Genomic DNA, 22166 nt, shown 5'->3' with positions numbered 1-22166 from the left:
TGTGTGGAGTCTCACAGAAAAGACGTTTTGTGGCTCTTCCTTTGAAGAAATAAAAATGAGAGGGTGTGCAGAGAAAGGCCCCAGGGAGAGAGGTGGAGAGGTGCAGTAACATTGTATGCCGGAAACATTAATATTCATACTATATAAATCATGATCTCACATTAAGAAATCTCTATATTTGAGAGATTTATGTGTGTCAATAAATATACACATATTTAAAAAAATAACAAGTCTCTGCTTTTATAAGGTTATCTTAACAATTTATTCTCTTTGGATAAATCTTAAATATATGATGTGCTTCTTCTGCTCCTAACCATATCTGTATAACCTCAGAGGGTATTTAGGTGACCAAAGGATGTAGAGCTGTTGTTTGGGGGTAATTTTAGACTTTGACCTAAGGCAACATTTTGAGAGCTCAAGAGCCTTTTCTTTCACACCGAAGTCCAAAGAAACACATTCTGCAAATCTACATTCCACAGCAGTTTCAATCAGGATAGTTTCTATTTTCCATTCAAAAAAAATGTTGAAGAAAGCATGTCCGATTTGCATTTCAAAAATGGAGGACAGCCATTAGCCATTTGCAACTAAAGCTCTTGTGGTATTAAAAATTATTTTTGTAAAATACACAAAAAATCATTATCTAAAGACACACTTTTTCATATGTTAGCTGTTGAACTAAAATAATAAAACAAGTACGATATTGTCAAGTGTATTTTATTTTTATTACATTACCCTCAATATTTGCTGTGGCCAGCACAGCGTTTTACTTTAAGCAAGGTAAAATAAAAAATGTAATCGACCTTTTGGGTTTAAGTTGGGGAAGAAGCCAGGAAAGGCAATACATAATCATAATTTTGGCTATATATGGGTGGTGATGGTGCATTTCTATTAGTAATGAAGGATGACGGTGATTTTTTTTCCCCGAGGGTTGAAATGAGGAGGGAAATTCAGGGGGAGAATCCTAAATATTAATAGGTTGACTGGGCAGGGAGATGTCTGTCGGGATGGAAAGCTCTACTATTCCAAAAAATTCCTAAAACAGGACTGTAGATCTGAGAACGCAGATATGTGCGTATATCTGTGAAAATCCTGAACCTGAAGTTTCTAATCATAAATGTTTAGATCAATATCTTGTCCAAAAAAAAAAAAGACAAAGAAAAGGGGAAAAAAAATCTCGCTTGGGTTTACTAGGTGGCTTTTCTAGTCCTAGGGCGCAAGACGCGTATCCTCCTGGTAACAATGCTTAGAGGAAGGTTACTCCTAACCGGAGTTTGATGCCCGGCCGCTATTCGCCCAGAGAGAATCAAATCCAACTTTGCTACTGTAGCACTAGACTCAGGTGGATTTGGGGGAGGGGGGCGGGGGGGATCATGGTGGTGGTGGAGGGGGGGCGGAATGGCCGCTTTCCCCTTTCTCCCCCTAAAAGGCAAGCAAGCGTGTGCATCTGCCGCTGCACTGGCGTGGCCGCCCGATGCAACCACCAAACTGTCTCCAGCTGGGACAATTCGGTGCAATGACATCTCGGCCGGAGATCGGCTCCACCTGTTGGGGTGGGCGAGCGCGCGGGGCGGGCCGCGGAGGGGGGGGTGTGGGTTCTGCCCGCACCCAGCGCCCCAGGTGTGGACGGGTCTGCCGTGCGCCCCCGGCCCCTAGACGAAGAGCCCGCGCCGGAGGAGCCCGGGCAGTTAACTGCAAACAGCCGCAACCTCGTGGGCTCGCCCCTGGCCCGTCGGTGGGTGCGGGTGCGCCCGGCAGCCCCGACCTCCCAGCACAAAAGAAGGCCCCTGGGTCCCCGTTGCTTCAAGCGCCGGGGCATCCTCCGAAGTGGGGGCCGAGGGGGTGGCTGGGGGCGCGGGCCGGGGGCGAGCCCAGGTGCGGCGAGGGGGCGCGGGGGCTCGCCGGGGAAGAAAAGCCTGACTCATGTCGTGGCGGCGGGCGGCGGCGGGCTCCTGGGAACGGAAAACTCGTGATGCTGTTGCTGCGGAGAAAAGCTTCATTCCCCATTCCGCAGGCGGGGCGGGGGGTGGGGGTGGGACACCACCCAGGGCGCGTACACCCGAGCCCGGGGCTCCCGCAGCCTCGGCCGGCCCCTCCCCGCCGCGCCCCTTCTCCGCTCGCGTGCCCGCGGCCGTGCGCGCGCCCCGCCGCCTTGGGGCCGGGGGGTGGGGTAGGGAGGGAGGTGGGGGGGAAGAGCGGACACACCTAACCCGCGCGCGCCCCGCACCCGGCCCCACCCCCACCCGGGCCGAATCTCGCCCGCCGACCCGGATTCGCTCCCGCGACCGCAGTTTCCCACCCCCCATCTCGGCGTCGGGCGCCTCGGCCCGCCTTCGGCACTTTCCGTCAGGGAAGACCCGGCGTCCGGAAAGGCCCGAAGAGCCGCCGCCGCCCGCTCGGCCGGCCCCGGCTTTCGGTCGGCGGCGCCGGGGCGCATGCGCAGACGCCATCTTCCCTCCTTTTCCTCGCCGGCCCCCTCCCCCTCGCCTCTCCCCCCTCCCTCCCCGTCGCCGCCGCCGCCGCCGCCGCCGCCGCCTCCTCTCGCCGGCGGTCGCCCCTCCTCCTCCTGCGCTCGGGCGCTGGTCCCTCCTCTCCCGATGCCGCGAGAGACTGGGGGATACGGCGGAGCCGGAGAAGAGCACTAGTAACAACCACCACAGCCCCCTCTCCCCGCCCGCCGCCCTCCCTCGGCACCCACCCACTCACCCGCCCCGTTTGCCGACACCGACCAACCCCACCTTTCGTTCTTTTGAGCGGCGTCGGCTGCAGTCGCTGCACCAGCCCGTCCGGCCCCCAGCGCCGCCGAGAAAGGAGCCGCCGCCGCCGCCGCCGCCGCCGCCGCCGTCTGCGGGCCCCCTCCCGCCCGGCCGCGGGCGCCGCGGGCCGAGGACCGAGCCGGCGGCCGCCGACGAGGAGGACGCGAGCCGCCCGCAGCCCCCGGCGCTAGCGCACGTCCCCGCCGCCCTCCGGGGAGGCTCGGGCGCCGGCCCCCTTCCTCCCCGCCGACGGGCGGCGAGCCGCGGCGCCTGCCCCGAGGGAGGAAAATGCTCGGGCTCCATGGCTGCCAGTGATGGAGCGGTCCCTGGGCTCCCGCCGCTGCCACCGCCGCCGCCGCCGCCGCGCCCCGGCCGTGCTCCGCGAGGACCCGGCGTCTCTGCGCGCCCGCCCGCGCCTCGTTGCTGGGCTCGCCGTACCGGGCGCCCCGCCGCCGCCGCCGCCGCCGCCGCCGCCGCCCCGCTCCGAGCCTCGCCGCGCCGGCCCCCGCCGCGGCCAGCGTTTCCTCGCCGAGCAGCCGCCGCGAGCCCAGGGGGTTTGAAAGGGTCCGCGGGGCGCGGGCGGGAGGAGGGCCGAGCGGGGCCACCGGCGGGGCCGGGAGGGGCGGTCTGAGCGACCCCGAGCTCGGGGCTCGGCCGGCGGTGGCGGCGGCGCCCGGGGTGGCCGTGGGGGGAAGGCGACAGTCGCCCCGCGCTGCCTCCGTGCAGAGAGCGCGACCGGGAGGGCTTTGCAGCCCCTCGCCGCGGCGGCGGCGGAGGCGGCGGCGGCGGCGGGCGGAGGGCTCGAGGGGGCTTCCGAGTTGGCCGGAGAAGGTGGGCATTTCTCGGGCTTCCCACCCGTTCCCCGTCTCTTCCCCCCTCCCCCTGCTGCCCCTGCACTCCTCTCCCCCGCCTGCCCCGCACCCCACGTGAAGCGGGATAGAAAGGGGGGTGTGAGACTAGAGGGGAAAGTGAATGGCGAAGGACTGAAGGGGCTCTCCCCCCCCTCGAGTCCCTGGCCGCCCAGTTCACCCTCGTTCATCCTCCCTTCCCGAAGCTAGCCCTCGAAGGCAGGAGTGGCCGGCGCCTTCGGCCGAGGAGGAGGAGGAGGAGGAGAAGGAGCAGGAGCGGGAGCAGGAGCAGGAGCAGGAGCAGGAGCAATCGCGCCGGGCGGAGCGTCGGGTCCCGCTTTCCTCCCCGGCGTCTTGAATACAAAGATTACGGTGCAGAAGGAAATTGCACTCGCCTCCTCCGCCCCCCGGTACCCAACACAATGCACCAGCCGCCCGAGTCCACCGCCGCCGCGGCCGCTGCAGACATTAGTGCTAGGAAGATGGCGCACCCGGCTATGTTCCCTAGAAGGGGCAGCGGTAGTGGCAGCGCCTCTGCTCCCAGTGCAGCAGGTACCAGCGTCGGGAGTAATGCCACAGCCTCCGAGGATTTTCCACCGCCTCCATCGCTGCTCCAGCCGCCACCTCCTGCAGCATCCTCTTCATCGGGACCACAGCCGCCGCCTCCACAAAGCCTGAACCTCCACTCGCAGGCTCAGCTGCAGGCGCAGCCTCTCGTGCCAGGAGGGACTCAGATGAAGAAGAAAAGTGGCTTCCAGATTACGAGCGTCACCCCGGCTCAGATCTCTGCCAGCATGAGTTCCAACAACAGCATAGCAGAGGACACCGAGAGCTACGACGACCTGGATGAATCGCACACGGAAGATCTGTCTTCTTCCGAGATCCTTGATGTGTCACTTTCCAGGGCTACCGACTTAGGGGAGCCGGAACGAAGCTCGTCAGAAGAGACTCTGAACAACTTCCAGGAAGCTGAGACACCTGGGGCTGTGTCTCCCAACCAGCCCCACCTTCCTCAGCCTCATTTGCCTCACCTTCCACAACAGAACGTTGTGATCAATGGGAATGCTCATCCACACCACCTCCATCACCACCATCACATCCATCATGGGCACCACCTCCACCATGGGCACCACCATCCATCCCATGCTGGTGTGGCTGGCGCATCCATCACTGGAGTACCACCCTCAAGCCCAGTGTCCAGAAAACTCTCTACAACTGGAAGCTCTGAAAGTGTTCTGTTGGCTGCACCAACTTCTGCTGTATCATCGGGTGGCTCACCTGCATCTGTAATGACTAATATCCGTGCTCCCAGTGCGACAGGCAGTATGGGTCTCAATGCTGTTACTGGCACCAATACAATGAATAATGTTAACGTTACTGCTGTGGGTAGTTTTAATCCGAATGTGACAAGCAACGTGGTTGGCAATGCTAATATAAATGCAAGCAATATTCCTAGTGCTACTAGTGTGAGTGTTGGGCCTGGAGTTGGCAGTAGCGTTAATGTGAATATGTTGAGCGGTATGGGTAATGGTACGACTTCTTCCTCTGCTGCTGCTAACAGTGTCCCCAGTGCAGCTCCAGGGATAACTGGGGGATCACTTACCAGTCAGCAGCAGCAGCAGCAGCAGCAGCAGCAGCCGACAGTTAACACATCAAGGTTCAGAGTTGTGAAGTTAGATTCTAGTTCGGAGCCCTTTAAAAAGGGTAGATGGACTTGCACTGAGTTCTATGAGAAAGAGAATGCCGTACCTGCTGCCGAAGGTGTGGTGATCAATAAAGTGGTGGAGACTGTAAGACAGAACCCAGTGGAAGTGACTTCTGAGAGGGAGAGCACTAGTGGGAGTTCAGTGAGCAGTAGTGTCAGCACACTGAGTCACTACACCGAGAGTGTGGGAAGTGGAGAGATGGGAGCCCCTGCTGTGGTGGTGCAGCAGCAACAGCCACCAGCCCTTCCAGGTGTGGCCCTGCAACAGATGGAGTTCAGTAGCACTGGTCCACAGAGTATTTCAGCAGTTAGTATACCGCAGAGTATTTCACAGTCACAGATCTCTCAAGTACAATTGCCGTCTCAAGAACTGAGCTATCAGCAAAAGCAAGGTTTTCAACCAGTACCTCTGCAAGCCACTATTAATGCTGCAACTGGTATCCAGCCATCCCCCGTTAATGTGGTAGGTGTAACTTCCGCTTTAGGTCCACAGCCTTCCATTTCCAGTTTGGCTCAACCCCAGCTGCCGTATTCTCAGCCGGCTCCTCCAGTGCAAACCCCTCTTCCAGGAGCATCCCCCCAGCAGTTACAATATGGACAACAGCAATCAGCGGTTTCGACGCAGATGACCCCCGGCCATGGTAAAGCAGTGACACAAAATCCTACAACTTCTGAGTATGTACAACAGCCGCCGCTCCTTCCAACGGCAGTTACCTCTGGACAGCCCAGTTCTGCAGGAGTGGGAGCAGGAACAACAGTGATTCCTATGGCTCAACCACAGAGTGTCCAGCTGCCGCTGAAGCCTGCTACAGTCCAAGCACAACCTGCAGGGACATCTGGCCAGCCTGCTGGCCAGGCTCAGACAGCAGTATCTGCTGTACCTTCTGGCAGTCAGATTGCAAATATTGGTCAACAAGCGAACATACCGATTGCAGTGCAGCAGCCCTCTACCCAAGCCACACCTTCAGTTCTTCAGCAAGGTGCTCCTCCATCTTCACAAGTAGTTCCTCCTGCTCAAACCGCGATTATTCATCAGGGAGTTCCAACCAGTGCTTCAAGCCTTCCTCAACAATTGGTCATTGCACCCCAAAGTACCTTGTTAACTGTGCCTCCCCAGCCACAAGGAGCAGAACCAGTAGCTCAAGGAGTTGTTTCGCAGCAGTTGCCTGCAGTTAGTCCTTTGCCCTCTGCTAGTAGTATTTCTGTTTCTAATCAGGTTAGTTCAACTGGTCCTTCTGGAATGCCTTCTGCCCCAACAAACTTGGTTCCACCACAGAATATAGCACAAACGACCCCTGCCACCCAGAATGGTAATTTGGTTCAAAGTGTTAGTCAACCTCCATTGATAGCAACTAATATAAATTTGCCTTTGGCACAACAGATACCACTAAGTTCTCAGTTCTCTGCACAATCATTAGCTCAGGCAATTGGAAGCCAAATTGAAGATGCCAGGCGCCCAGTGGAACCCTCCCTAGTTGGCTTACCTCAGACTACCAGTGGTGACAGTGGGGGAATGTCAGCAGTCTCAGATGGGAGTAGCAGCAGCCTAGCTGCCTCTGCTTCTCTTTTCCCGTTGAAGGTGCTACCGCTGACGACACCCCTGGTGGATGGCGAGGATGAGAGGTAAGATCATGTCATGTTTCTGTACACATTCCACAGAGCCTAAATTCATCTGTGGCTTAATAAATGCCAGAAACTAGCCTAAAGCATTATATCTTCTTTTTTTTTTTTTTTGGTATTGAACATGCATTTTCTTGGTAAGTTTCCTTTAGAGACAAGAACGGTTTCAGAGTGGATGCGAAATGGTATAAGTCATCTGTGATAGCATTTGTCCGAATAACTGTTGAGCATTAATAGGTTTGGGGGCATGATGTGATTTTGTTACAAAATGCTTTTTAGAAAGATTAATCACTAAGGGGATCTGTAAGTTTTGCCAACCCGCATAATAGGTGATCTGCTCTTGAATTACCAAAGCCCCACTGATCATCTCTTGGGGGGTTGTGATTCCCACCGTTTGTTTCTCGTTTGCTACACTAAACAGTCCTTTTCAGTTCTACTGTGTTTGATCTTGGTCTGTTCAAACCTGCTTTCCAAGTCAGACTCTAGAGGGATGATGACCTAATCTGGGTTATAGAGTTGCCCTCAGACTGCAGTTGACCAAGTTTTGTGAATAGTTTGATGGTCACTTTTCTCTGAACAGTAAAGAAATAGGAATCTCAAAAGATATTTTGTGGGGTAGGAGTGCATACTGTCAAAAGAACCATTTATTTGCTAGTAGTATGCCATACAGTTAGCTATTCTTTGGGTAGCTGATCAAGGTGGTAGCCATTTTAAAGCATAAAGAACGTCTTGGGAGGGTTGAATTTATAGGCATGAAACTAAGACTTTGTTCTGTCAGTCTACTCCACCTGTTCTCTTCTTCAATTAGCCCCACCCCCGTATATATGTTTAAGATACATTAATAAGCCAGTGTTTTCAGAATTGGATGGGAAACAATGCACTAATTACGTTTTTCGAATCAGATTGTGTCATTAATCTGACTGCTCATGAAACTTAAGTTGATTTTTAAAGGAATGTTCTTTACACAAATTTGCCTTCTGAAAATATCCTTGATGAAACTATCATAGGAGTTAAGACAAAGGCTATTCATTTTCACCATGGGACTTTGAATAAGCTCGAAAGACATTTAATTATTTTTGTATTAGTTGGAGATTTTTGTAATTGAGCTTTCATCACATTGGAAACATTTATATTCTAAACGTGTGTTTGAGGTTTTCACTTAGGAAAAAATGAGAGCATTTTTTCAAAAGAGTTGCAATTTTACAAAAAGGAAACAAAAGCCAAGGTTTCAGTGAAGTTTCATGACTTTTTAAAAGTTATTTAAAGGCATGGTTTAATAGAAATGATCTTATCTTTCAAGATTTTTATTTCTCAAAATAGTTATGTAATTCAGATCTGTTACCTATACAAATTATAGTGCATGCAGAACTGTTTTTTAAGAACAGACTTTTTAAAAATATTGTTCTATTTGTTGTTAAACCTTTAGATTTACCACATGATGCAAGTACTCACCTGTTTAGGCTAGTTAGTACCTATAATTCTAAAGATCATTAAAATTGAGGTACCAAATTCTATTCTCTAAATCTACATACTGTGCTCTGAATGAGGCCCCTCTAAAATCAAGTATACTGTACGGATACTGATCTTATCAGAGACTTGAGAGATATGAAATATCAAGTGAAAACCTCCCATATTGAATTCAAACCTGCCATGATTTTTGTTAATTACCATTTATGGTCTCCTGGCATGACTTTAGCCTTTTTTTGGCTCTACTGGTGGTAGGGCATGAGAGGCTTTTCACAGTTTGCTGTTGCAGACAATTAAAGTCAGATGTTGCTACTTACAAGTAGGTTTTAACAGTAGAAAAAGAATTCCAATTTTCAGATATTAGAACAAATTTTTTCCGTATGACAATTGAGATAAGGATTAATTAGGGGCAAATTTTGCCCAAAGACTTGAAATTTAAGGGACAAAAATATAAAAAATATAATGAATAAAGTAATTTGCCCTCAGAGTGTACCTGTCTTGACTTTTACTACATATTTAAACATTTATTTATGTAAAACTTACCAAAACCAGGAATTTTTTGCTTCAGAGATATCCTTTGGATTTTGAAAGATAAAAATGTTTACCTCTAAAATAACTTGGAAAGGACTTCATTGTATTTTCTTCCCTACATATTATTATTTATTTTTTTGGTGTACTTTGAAAAAGTGTCATTTGCCCTTGGAAGGATACTTAAGAGAGAAAAAAAAAGATATCGATAAAAAGGAATTAAAAAAAAATCTTTTCTTCCCTTAAAAACTTCCATGTCACTTGTATCTTCCAGACATGATTACCATTAGTCTTTCAGTGAAAGGAGTATTATAGTTTCAGTATTATGACTTAGAAAACATGATAACAATGTAACCTTTTGGTGGTAGGACAAAAGAAGGTTGGTTTGCTTTTGAAATGATTCTAAAATATTATCTTTTGAAGTAGACATTTTATTTTTTAATTTTTTGCTTTTTGGGTCACACCCGGCAATGCGCAGGGGTTAATCCTGGTTCTGTACTCAAGAATTACTCCTGGTACTGCTCAGGGGACCATATGGGATGCTGGGAATCGAACTTGGGTTGGCTGCGTGCAAGGCAAACGCCTTACCCGCTGTGCTATCGCTCCAGCCCCTAAAGTAGACATTTCAAAATGTCTATTAGTCATGTGGAAAACTCAGTTGACCACTGGGAAAGATTACAATATTTTTTTTTATAAAAAACAAGATCTTGTTTTAAAAAGTCTTAAACTGTCTTATGTTCACCTCTACCATAAATGTATATATGACACAAGAAAGATATATTTATTTCACATATATCTATGGTTTTTTATGGTTTGAGATGATTAATAGAGCTCGCTCTCAAGTGAAATTGGTCAAGCTTCTATTTATCCTTCAAAACTTAGCTGTTTCCTCTGAAGCATTCTTTTCATTGAGGGAATGTCATTTCCTAAGGCACTGTACACATTCAATTCTAAATCTGTCTTTCTCTGAAGGACAAGAACTAAGTAATTTTTGAATGAATTAATGAGAAAACCCTTTTATGATTTTAAAAAATTATAATTAAAAAATTAGGTTGTCTCTGACATAATAAGAACAGTGAGACCTATACATTAAGCAATAATAATAATAATAATAATAATAATTAAAAGGAGTGAGTAGAAAGGCTTGCTTTTTAACTTTTTGCTTGAGGTGCTTTGATGTCTGAGTACCTCAGTCTTCTAAATAAAGTGCCTGTTATATAGAAGAACTTCAAATATTTATTAAAGATGAGTGAGAATTTTTTGCTTTTAAAAAGATATAATAGTTACTTTGCCTGTTTTTGAGGATGTATTATGAGGTAAAATACTAAGTAAGAAGTTTTAAGTTTTATTTAGATTGTACATGAGCAGTTGAATCGATAATACATGACTATCAAAATAAACGATTCCTGCTCCTTTTCCTTTTCCTTTTCCCTTACCCAGGGCAATTCCTTTTACCTCCTTTAGGGAATGGTTTTGATATATACCTACTAGGCTCTAAATAGCATGCTTGTATTGCTACTACATATGCAACATAGCTAAATGGTTAGCATTTGAACGAACTCTAGAATTCAGTTCAAATGCTTAGGTTTTGATATTCTGTGATTGCATTGGTTTATTTAAACTGTCTTTTTGGCCCATTTTAATAAATGGGGATAATAGTACCAACCTCGAAGAGTTGTTTATAAGAAATGAATTTAGAAAGCCCTTAGAAATGTGTCTAACTCCTGCACTCTATACAAGAAACTTGTCAAGTATTTCTTGCTTTTGTTTTGAGCTTTATTAACTTAGTGGATAGAAAACGAAGTTTTAACTCGTCACTCAGTTGCTTCACCTCTTTAAATGCACTACCCTTTCTAATAGCTGTGTGTAAATCCCTCCTCCCACCACTGCACCCCAGCTCACTTGGTATTACAGGATATGAGTATATATATTTATGTATACTAGGTAACATAGACACTATGTACTATTTAGCATAAATGGTAATAGGTTCCTCGGTTTTGTATTTTTGGGGTTTTGCATTTTATGATAGGGCCTTTCTTCACATGTCTAGTCACTCGTGATTTTCTGCTTAGAGCTCAGTGTAAGAGACTAAGGAACAGTTCTCATTGTGGTTTGTTGACAACTTCACCTTCCCCCCACCTTGGACTTAATTTTATTCCCTGTGATTCAGTTTTTCATCAGATGTCTCAAGATGTTCAGATAGAGTAGACATTTTTTTTTTCTGAATAAATCCCTATCATATCTCTGACCTCTGTTCTGAACTGATTGCTTTATAGATTTACTATACAGTTCTTAGCCTGGGATTCCCATCTTTTTGTCCAGTAATTGATCACCATTTTCTAGTGAGCTTTTTGAGAAGTTGAAGACGCTATTTTGATTGTTCATATATTATGTTTGACCTCTTTGGGGTTCTTTTTTCCTTTCCCTTTTTCTCCTCTTTTCCAAAATATTACCATTTTCTCTCCAATTCTTAAATCTTTGTGAGTTTTTAAGATCACATTTTTTTTCTAGGGCTCAGGAATTTTTTTACAGTGATGAGTACTTGTGTGAATTTCTCTTTTATCATCTGTGGTGCTGAGTACTTGGTATGCCCTTTCACTCTGGAAATAATTCTGGGACATTTTCTTGAATGAGATTGTTGATTATTTCTTTGCATTTTCTCTTTCACAGGCTCCTACTGTTTAGATAAAGAACCTTTTAGACGTTTTTGATTTTCTCACACTTTGTCTCTTTTTGTTCTGCTTCTATTGCTTTTTTTTTAAATCTTTATGATATATTTAATTCCAAGAGGTTTTGCTTTTGTTCTTTGCTCCTTTAAAATAGTATTCTGTCTAATTACAGTACTTTCTCCTAGTTGTCTGAATATATAAATGTTAAATTAAAAAAATTTCTCTGTGATCTGTGTACTCTGATTTTCATCTTCTTTTGATTTGCTTGCTCTTTACCTTTTATATCATAATCTTTCTTCAGATAGAAAAGACTAGGGGAATAAAATGCTGATTAGAAAATTCCAGAGTCTTGTTAGATTTACTATATGGTAACCCAGCTTGATCCTTGGGATCTTGGTATTTTAAATTCTCCCATGTACTTTCAGGTTTGTGTGTATGTGTGTTAAGGTTGAAGAGAGGTAGTTGGGATGTTTGAGGCTGGCTGCTTCCTAACAAACTTTTGAACGGTCTTATTTTAGCACCCCCCCCCCCCCCCCCCCCCCGCCACATCTCCCATTTCAGATGTATGTGGTGCTGCCAAGTCTTGAGTCTTTTGGGGATTTTACAGTTTAAATTGGGTTTGTTCCTGGCTTTCTCCACTGTTTGCTAAAGATTTGATTTTCTAGTGTTTGCTAAGTCATTTGTCACTCAACCATCTGCTTTCCAGCTTCCAAATTTTTGTTGCTATTGTCTTTTCCACCTTCTCAATTTTTTTTGTTAACTGTATATATTAAAAAATAAATTTGCTTTTTGTCCTTTTAGTATTGGAGTGAAAATATGGATGTCTTTTGTTTAATATCATGACATCTCTTTTAACTGTAGAATACTATAGTATTAAAAAGAATGATGCTGATTTTAATAAAGACATTCTAAGGTTTGATTTTTCATGAGTATATAGTTTTAGAAGTGGAATAGCTTGACTTACATTGACCAGAAGTAAAATAGTATGTAACTAATTTTTTCAGTTTATAGAAGTGATTAAAAATGTTAGGATTAGATTCAGTTAATATTTACTATCACATAATCAGTTCAGTCTTGTGAATTAAGGTTTTCTTTCTGTCATACTTTCAAACAAACTAAAAGTTACATAGTTTACTAGACAAAGTTTTCTAGGTTATGTATAGAGCTATAAAACAGAGAGTTAGAATTTAATTCCATTTTTCCAATTAAAAATCTAGTTCTGGGAAGGGGAATAATGCTGAGAGCTTGAGCTCATACCCTATTTGGGAAGCCCCATGTTTGATCTTCAGCATAATCCCTCAAGCACTGAACCAGGAGTAACATTCCTCTTCCCAGCACTGCCTGGTGTGGTTAAAACCAAAAACCAAACCTAGAAAACTGTGTTGTTTATGCTACTAATAAACTGAACAAGAGTTTAGACTGAAGCCCATTAATATGAATGAATTTTAATGTTTATTTTGGGGGAAGTTGTATGAAAATTATCTTAAGAAATAGCTTAGTTTTCTAATAATTTGAATTCAGACTTAGTAACATTGGCTTCATAGTTGCAAAACAAGTAGATTTTATTTCTTGCTTAATAAAAAGTTTAATTAAAAAATACGAAACTGCAAAGGAGGACCTGTTTTGGTGCTGCAATATTAGAATCAGGCTGCAATCTTATAACCCTGGTAGCTGGTTTCTGCTGTGTCACTGTTAGTGTTGAATATGTCCCTTTAAGAATATACTTTAATAGTTTATTAAAAGAAATGATATGAAAGAAGCACTTAAAGCAGGTTTATATTATTATAAACAGTCATTTATAATGCATTTTTAATTCTAGGTTGACTTTTTCCTAGTCATACTGCCCCTCCCCCATCCTTACCAGTCAGGTTGCCCAGTAAATCTTACTTGACCTTTTAGGTTCATCAAGCCTGGTTGACCTTTGTTTTCCCTTCTTGAAACACCCGTTTGCTTTCAGTGATAGCCTTCCTTTCTTCCCATCCATCTGGCTGCTCCTTTCAGCCTCTTTCAGATTTATCACCTCTATTAGACTCTCAGTATTGGAGTTTCATTGGATTTCTGAATCCTCTTCTCATCCACTACCTTTTACCCCTAGATAATCATTGCTTCTAGGCCATCAGTTCCTGTGCATATCACGGGCTCATACTTCCCTTCTTCTTAGCTTTAGACTGTTAGTCATCTTTAAACCTAACATCTCTACTTGCATCCTCATAGGTCTCTCCATCTCAACAGATCATAAAACTTAACTCTTCAGATGTTCTTCTCCTTCAGTTATTCTCATATCATTTCTTACTCTAGTTCTCTTGATAGCCTCCACTCTTTTGTGTCCTATTACCTTTTATTTATGTTCAGATAAAATTCATCTTTCCCCCCCCCACTTCTTTAAAGTCACTCCTCTATTCGTCTTAAGTAGCTTTCTCACTTAGCCTTCTGCATCAGTTTTGCCTGTCTCTAGTATATCTTGTAGTCAGAATGACAAAATGATACTCTCGAAATGAAGATCTGTTTAGATCACTTGAGCTCAACATCCCTGACAGCCGTATTTCTTTTAAGATAATTACCTGCTGTTTTTTGCTTACTTCTGACCTGGCATGCCACTTTCCCCTTTTGTGTGTTCCAGCTGCCTCCTGCCAGTTTCTCTAGTCGCTGTCCAGTCTTCCTTTTACCTCTAGATTACACATTAGCGTCACACTTACCCTCTATTCCTCCTTTAAAGTGTTGACCGTTACTTTTTGCTAGACCTTCTGATATTGTTTCTTTGTTAATGCTGTTTTACAGCATCTTGTTCTTTCATAATCTCTTTGGCAGTTTTTTATTTGTGTGTATGTGTGATTACCTGTTTGATTTTAAACTTTGAAGATCTTTGGTTTGTAACTGTGTATTAAAAATATATTCCAATGCTGTCAGATGCCCTCTGTACTTACTTGATAGTAGATACTCAGTAAAAATCTACTTAATGAATAAAGAAAAAAAATTCTTTTTCTGGATTGGGTGTCTTCCAAGCAGTGCTCATTGTCTCGTCCACCACTTCTAGTGATACTTGTCTGATGGATCAATGCTCATACCCAGTGGTCTCAGGTATGCACGTGTGGTGCTAGAAATTGAATTCAGGACTTCATGCATGCCAGGCATGTGCTTTTGGCCCTTTGAAGTTTCTTACCTTACTCCAAGAAAAGATATCTTCAATATTGGCATAAGACAAAAAAAACCCCTTATTTTTAAAAAAAAACCACCTAATATATTTTAAAGATAAATAAGTTCTATGTAGATGATCCTGAAGAAGCACTACTTTCTCTTAATAGAAATGATCAAGAATTGACCTTATTTTACTTTGTGTGTCAGTCAGGACAATACTTTGTTATTGCTTGCAGTATGTACTTTGTTTTATTTCTAATTTTGTATTTACTTGTTTATGCCAGTAAACTTTTCCAACTTGAATAAAACAAAACTGTTTCATTTATTCCAAAATTAGAATATTAGTATTCTCTGCCTGCTTTTAGCTCTCTAGTTGTTTAGCATGTATAATGATTCTTGAATGTCTTCAAGCATTACTTTGGAAGTTGGGTAAAATTTCAGCTGTTGAAATTATAAACATTTAACTTGTTTGTATTAGGAGAGTTTATTAAATATTTTAGTGAGCACTGAGCTCATTCCTTAAAATTCTTAACTGATTGATGCTCTTGGTGACTATTCTAGTTACTTGCTATTAAAGCAGTAAGTTATATAAATGGAGAACCACTTGGAAAGGTTGGAAGTGATCAGAATTAATACTAAACTTGATTGATTATGGGTATTAAATAAGAGTTAAGAGCATTAAAGGGGCTTGCTCTTCAGTCCCTTGAACGCATATCTCGCTTGCTTGTATCTTTGTTTCTTTCTTTCTGGAGAAGTTCATGTTCTCCTTTGAATACATATTTCCCTTCCTTCTCTCTTCTCACATCTTTCTAAGCAAGTTTCATTCAATAAAACTATCTTGCTTCACTTAAAAAATCATTAAAGGATGAGATGGTGAGAACTGTTGTTGTTGTGCAATGATTGTCATAGACTCATTTTCAGAGTTTAAAGGTTTTCATGTCCTGTTAGTGGACATGCCAGTGTTGCTGTCTGGTTGTCTGGTTTAAAACCATGTTTGTGTGATCAGAGAGCACAGCGGGTAGGGCGTTCGCCTTACAAGCGGCCAACATGGCCGACCCGAGTTTGATTCCTCCGCCCCTCTCGGAGAGCCCGGCAAGCTACCGAGAGTATTGGATATGCCAGACACAGTAACAACAAAGTCTCCAATGGAGACGTTACTGGGCCCGCTCGAGCAAATCGACGATCAACGGGAGGGCCTTTACCTTTACCTTACCTTACCTTATTAAGGATTAACTTTAGATCATGGTGAATGATAGTGACTTGTTTTCTGTGGAGTCATAACAAAGCATTTAAGTTTCATGTGGATAATGGATAAGACAAATGAGAACATCTTATATTTTCAGACTTTCTAGACTATTTTTATGCCATCAGCTGTTGAGAAACTGTTTCATGAAACTCACTAAAGAACTCCTGCTACTCTATGTTCATACCTGGGCGTTCTTTTTCTCAGTAAATTTTAGAGGGATTATAAAATTGTTCATTGTTGAAATGTCATTCTTTCCAAATCACCTGGTTATCTAATTTCTTAGATTATACTTTCTTAGTGTAAAGACACAAGGTGGAAAAAAACACTATTGACTAATTAGGTATATTTCAAAGGTGGAAACATAAAATTAAAATAATACATAGCATTACATTTTTATCATTTAGCCGCAGTGTATTTCTAGTGGCGATACTAGTAAAACTCCACTCTCCCGTGATTTATTTTGGTGGTTTCTAACAGAGTGCTTTGAAATAAATGATCTCTTCTTGAGTCCCAACAGTCTTAAAGTTGATAGGATGCTTTTGATTAATTTTCACAGAGGAAGAAACTGAGTCTCAGTTCATTATTTGTTAGTAATTACCTAAATAGTTCATGTAATTAAATAGTAGTTGAAAGTTATAGCCCTTATTTTGTGTAAGATTTTCTTAGGCATTTTACATATAGATTTCAGAATAGTTTTATGAGGTGTAAATATTACTGTTATTCACATTTTTCAGGCAGAAAATGGAGACATCTCATTCAAGACCATAGAATCAATGGGAGGTGGGATTTAAATCCAGGCAGTCTAGTTCTATAGTTTATTCTTTTTGGGGGGTGGAAGGGTTGGATTTGGGGCCATACCCCAACTGCTCAGGGCTTACTCCTGGCTCTGCACTCAGATCATTCCTGGGATCCTTAGGGTATCATATGCAGTGCCAGGGATTGAAACTAGGTTGACCACGTGCAAGGCAAGCACCCCACCATCTGCTCTGTGTATCACTCTGGCTCCCTAGTTTATGTTCTTAGTGACTTTTGTGCTCTATAAACTCTGTGGTATATGATAATCAAAAACCCTGACTTAAATGCATTGGACGGCACTGGGAACTGCAGTTATTTCTTAGCTCATCATTACTTCAAAGTCTTTTTACTGTTGTTTTCAGAACACACCCAGCACTGCTCAGGGGCTACTCCCAGCTTAGTGCTTGGAGGTCGCTCCCAGTGGTACTTGGGAAGTCATGTAGTGCTGGGGATTGAACCCAGAACTCCCATATACAAACATGCACCCAACCTTTTGAACTATCTAACCCTTCTCAGATCTTGAGTTTGGGAGTTTGGATGGGTGTGGTACTCTTGTTCTTAACTCAGAATATTCGCTCCTTTGAAAAAGAACCTTACTTGGTAGTTTGTATTCTCTTCGCCTTCAGTAGTACTTCGCCAGTATTAAGTTATGATACTGGTTGAACAAGTGAGTTCAGACATGGCAGGGAAAAAAAATCCCACAAACATCTAGGCCAGGTATATAATTATTGTCTAATGCTTGTTACCGTTCTGTGCATAGCTGTTTAGGAACAGAGGTCACTTCTTCCTAGATGTTGCTGTACCCCTGATATCTTGTAAGGTAGACAAGTAAATGACCAAACAATTGTTACCTTAAATTCATAAAATAAATGGTGCAAATTATGTGATTATTAGTTTTATATAGTATACTATGCTAACAGTTTTAAATAATAAATTTAAAAATTTAGAGTGGGAATGTTGAAATCGTTTTCTACTCTTTATATATGGAGGAACAAATTTAGAGAGGTTAAGTGAATTCTTTGAGGTAGTGCTACAAAAGGTTTCTTAGACAAACAGGAGCTATAACCTAGTCTTCGACATGATGCATGAAATTGCATGAAAGATTACAGAAGGCATGGAATTGACCTTTGGTAGGTCAGGACAACAGTGTTACTTGAATGGTTTTCTGAAAAATTTGGAGTGAAGGTGAATTTCAGGCATAAGAATATTAAAAATGGGAGGAAATGTGGAGGTGTGTGTGGTGGGGGAAGGGAACCTGGGAACATTGGCGGAGGGAAGTTGATACTGGTGGTGGGATCTGTGCTGGAACATTGATATGTAAAATCTAACTAGGAATAACTTTGTAATTCAACATGCTGTAAGTTAATTTTAAATGAGAGGAAATAATATTCTGGGTATCAGGCAACAGTTGGACTTAGTAGAATAATTATCACCAAAGAAATGATAAGAAGTGACTAAAGATTGAATTGGAGAGTGATTTGGACCACAACGCTTATGTTCAAGAAGAGTAGTCTATAAGGGGTACTATTTGGATTGAAGTGGGGCACATACTTGCAAGCATGGATGGACATGTTAAATTTTTTTCTGTTACCTACTAAAGGAGGAAGTGAGTTGGGGGGAGATAATGATAATTTCCCAGAAAACCTATGTATAGCTATGTTTTTAAAGATCTGAAAGATAAGTAGTTATGAACTTTGGGTAGTATTTTTTTTTGGTGGCAATTTAGTGTTTTCATAAGTTTTGTGTCATTAATACAAAGCAGATATTTTGGCTAGTAGTGAGAATAAGTACAAGTGACTGTGAACTAATATTTAGGATTGTTTCTTTACATAAATGATCATAGAGAGTTTAGTCAGCTTTCTTTTATACTATCCAGATCTCCATTGTTGGTTTCTTCCAGGCAAGTGGAAAGAGGAGGAATTATTTCTCACCTATCCCCAGGGCACTCCTAGAGCTCTACCAAAAGGAAAATGATATAGTTTTATTTAAAGTATGGAAAGCATTGATGCTGTCAATGCTATTAATGATAGCATCAATGCTAAATGTGAATAATTTTATTGACATTTTCTTTTTTTTTATTCCTTTTTTTAAAAATTGAAATCTTAAAGTGCCACAAAACTAACTTCCTCTGTTCCGTATTGGTGCCTTTTCCCACTGTGTTCATCTTTTTTTTTTTTTTTTTTTTTTTTTTTGCTTTTTGGGTCACACCCGGCAATGCACAGGGGTTACTCCCGGCTCATGCACTCAGGAATTACTCCGGGCGGTGCTCAGTGGACCATATGGTATGCTGGGAATCGAACCCGGGTCGGCCGCATGTAAGGCAAATGCCCTACCCACTGTGCTATTGCTCTAGCCCCTGTTCATCATTTTTAAAATATGAGAATATATTTTTACATTTATGGGTTGACCTACATACAAAGAAGTTAATTTTTAAAGTCATTTTAAAATTATTTTCTAGATTAGAATGTCATAGGTATGAGATGGGATCTTATAAATATATACAGAAAAACGTATAACACTTACGTAGTTGAATTCAAGTACATGTATTTGCATTTATACGTGCATGCAATATGCATGAAAGAAAAAGATAAATTGATAGCATCCGTATTTAATGTATAAAATGACTTTTTTATCCTTTCAGCTCTTTTCATACGTTTTAATTTCATTTTATCTTAAAATTATTGTTTCATCTTTGTAAATGTGATTGAAACATTTTGGAGAATGACTTTAGATACAAGTATAAATAGAAACATGTGCTTACAATAGATAGAATGTGGTTGGAGACACTAATACAGCAGAATTGGGTGTAACAGTTATAAAGATCATTAACTTTGAAGGAATTGACATTTCAGAGAAGTTTGATAGGATTGGTAGTTAGTAAAGCTCAACATCTATAGATAAAAATTACAGAATATTTGGAGCCAAAGAGACAGTACAGTGGGATGGGCATTTGCCTTGCACACAGCTGATCTGGTTTTGATTCCTGGTATTCTATAGCACTGCTCGGAGTAATTCCTGCATCTATGTGTGGTGTTGCCCCCAAACAAAACAGAACAGAAAGAATATTTTCAGTAGTAAAGTCTGAGTCCCTATTAGAAGCTGTGGTTTGACAAACTATTGATTTTGTTTGCATTAAATCATTGATTTAGTGAAATAATTTGTAATAACTGACCTCTCAGGGGCCAAAGACATAGTGTTGTGGGTAGGCTGCTTGTCTTGCTCATAACTGAACCACATTCGATTCCCAAGCCCCTCTAGGAGGAATCCCTGAGGGAAAACAATACCAACAAAAAGACTTACCAGTTATTACCTCTGTGTGGCATCATGTTGCTATAGTTATGTCTCCCTCAAGTTTTTCTTTTAAGTGTTTGATTTCTTATTTCAGCTGTTTTGAAAAAAACTGGCCATCCCAACCTATTTTCTTTCATAAGGATATTAATGTTGGTAAGATTAGTTTTATTTTTTGGTTTTGTTCTTCAGACACTCATAAAGTATCTTCAGTTATGATATGGTTCTCTGTTGAAATATACATTTGCTTAAAAATTCCTTTTTGAAAAGGGTAATTGTTGAAACTTATTAGTTTATTTTGGGGAAAAGTGCTTTATTCTTTATACATGATTTTTGTTTCTTCAGGTATATTGTTTTGGGTCTAAGGTGATGGTGATGAGGTGAATTGGAAAATCCCTCATTTTGATTACATTGCTGTCCAATGGTCAGGTGCTGATAACTATCAAAAATGCTGGGTCTTTTATTTGTTCTCTTTCTTAAAAATCTCTTTCAGTGTGATTTATTATGGCTTCTCTTTAAGAGTCCAGTATGTCTTATTGTTGCTTGATGTTCTGTATTATTATAGAATCTGAATAAGGGATTAGAAGGATTCTTGAGCTTTTTTTTTTTTTATCTCCGTTGAGTTACTGTCTTTTTTTGAGACTACCAAGAATTTCATTATTTACTAGTTATTCTCTGAAATGACAGGAGGGAATAACTGCAAACTGGCTGTATTTTATTAGAAATTTTATCTATTTTACGGTTTCAGGGAATTAGGGTACATCAGACTGAGAAGATGGGATATATGCAGCTTAAATATCTCTTTAGTTTCTTGTCTCCATTCTGGAATCATTTGTTAGTAAACTCTGCTTCTGCAAGTTTTGGAAAAAAGAATAATATTTTTGTGGGGTATATGATTTTTGGATTGATACTTTTTGCGTTTTTTTTTTTTTTTTTTTTTTTTTTTTTGCTTTTGGGCCACACCTGGTAGTGGGGAGGCGGGTTGTTACTCCTGGTCATTTCTTCTGGCTCCTTAGAGGGATGGCCCTCTAGTGAACACACATGGCCTCCTGCAAATTCTCCAACCTATTGAACTCTGTCCCTCTTAGCTCCTTTTTTTTTTTTTTTGATTTTTATTAGTGAAACACCATGAGATACAGTTGTAGACTACAAATTTTTGTGCTTGGGTTTCAATTATACAATGATCAAATACCCATCCCTCCACCAGTGCCCATTCTCCACCACCAGTCCCAGTGTCCCTCCCACCCCTCTTCCCCCCATCCCACCCTACCTCTGTGGCAGGGCATTCCCTTTGTTCTCTCTCTCCTTTTGGGTGCTGTGGTTTGCAAAAGAGGTATTGAGTGGCAATCACGTTTGGTCTATAGTCTACTTTCAGCATGCTTCTCCAATCCTGAGAGGATCCTCCCAACACATCTCCTTTTTTTTTCTTTTTAATAAATTTTTATAAGATTGATGAGTTGTTGGGGGACCTGAGGATTGTATAATAGAGATGATTTTAGAATTATTGTTGTTGGCTCATATATTACTATAGGTTAAGTGTTATCAGGCGACTTGATCACTTAGCTACTAAGTGATGGAGATAGTGTTTCATTAGGTGATTTTATTGCAAAGCCTCTGTTCAACCATTCTGGAGATTGTCTAGACCCACTGTCAAGCAGCAGTAGTAATTGCTAACGACTAGAAAGCTGTCCTTACACCATGAGTAAGGAAGCATTTGGCTTTTCAACGTTTTTGGTTCCTAGAGTGGCAGTGTTCTACAGAGCTGTGAGGTGACTGGTGTTCCTAATGTAATTCCTTCGTGTTAAATAAGTACTTATTTTATTGTAGCTTAGAATCATTTCCTACAGAAATGATTGAGTTTTTCAAAATTTTGCTAAAGAATAGTTTGAATTTGTGGAATTTGCTTAAGTGGAATCTAATTTCTAAAGAATAAAATAAGAATAAGGAATAAAATAATATGGGCCCGCTCGAGCAAATCGATGAACAACGGGAGGACCATGACCGTGAAAGTAAGACGGAGATAATTTTATGACATGAGTATTTTAAATATATCATGTTTGTCTTGCACGTGGCTGACCTGGCTGAGCTGGGTTCGATTCCTCCGCCCCTCTC

The 22166-nt window shown here is 42.4% G+C and overlaps 1 protein-coding gene across 1 annotated transcript in view; it reads left to right on the top strand.

Moving 5' to 3' along the window:
- Nucleotides 1–3891: 3891 nt before the first annotated feature.
- Nucleotides 3892–22166, top strand: part of TSC22D1 (TSC22 domain family member 1) — a 114071-nt gene continuing 95796 nt past the window's right edge. The window contains exon 1 of the mRNA XM_056110019.1: nucleotides 3892–6929. Within this exon, the coding sequence (XP_055965994.1) occupies nucleotides 4024–6929 (2906 nt within the window). The 5' untranslated portion in view covers nucleotides 3892–4023. The remainder of the gene's footprint in view (nucleotides 6930–22166) is intronic.

Source organism: Sorex fumeus, unplaced genomic scaffold (assembly GCF_029834395.1).
Source record: "Sorex fumeus unplaced genomic scaffold, SorFum_2.1 ptg000008l, whole genome shotgun sequence".
Classification (NCBI taxonomy): domain Eukaryota; kingdom Metazoa; phylum Chordata; class Mammalia; order Eulipotyphla; family Soricidae; genus Sorex; species Sorex fumeus.
The sequence above is the reverse complement of the archived record's forward strand: the minus strand, read 5'-3'. Positions and strand labels throughout refer to the sequence as shown.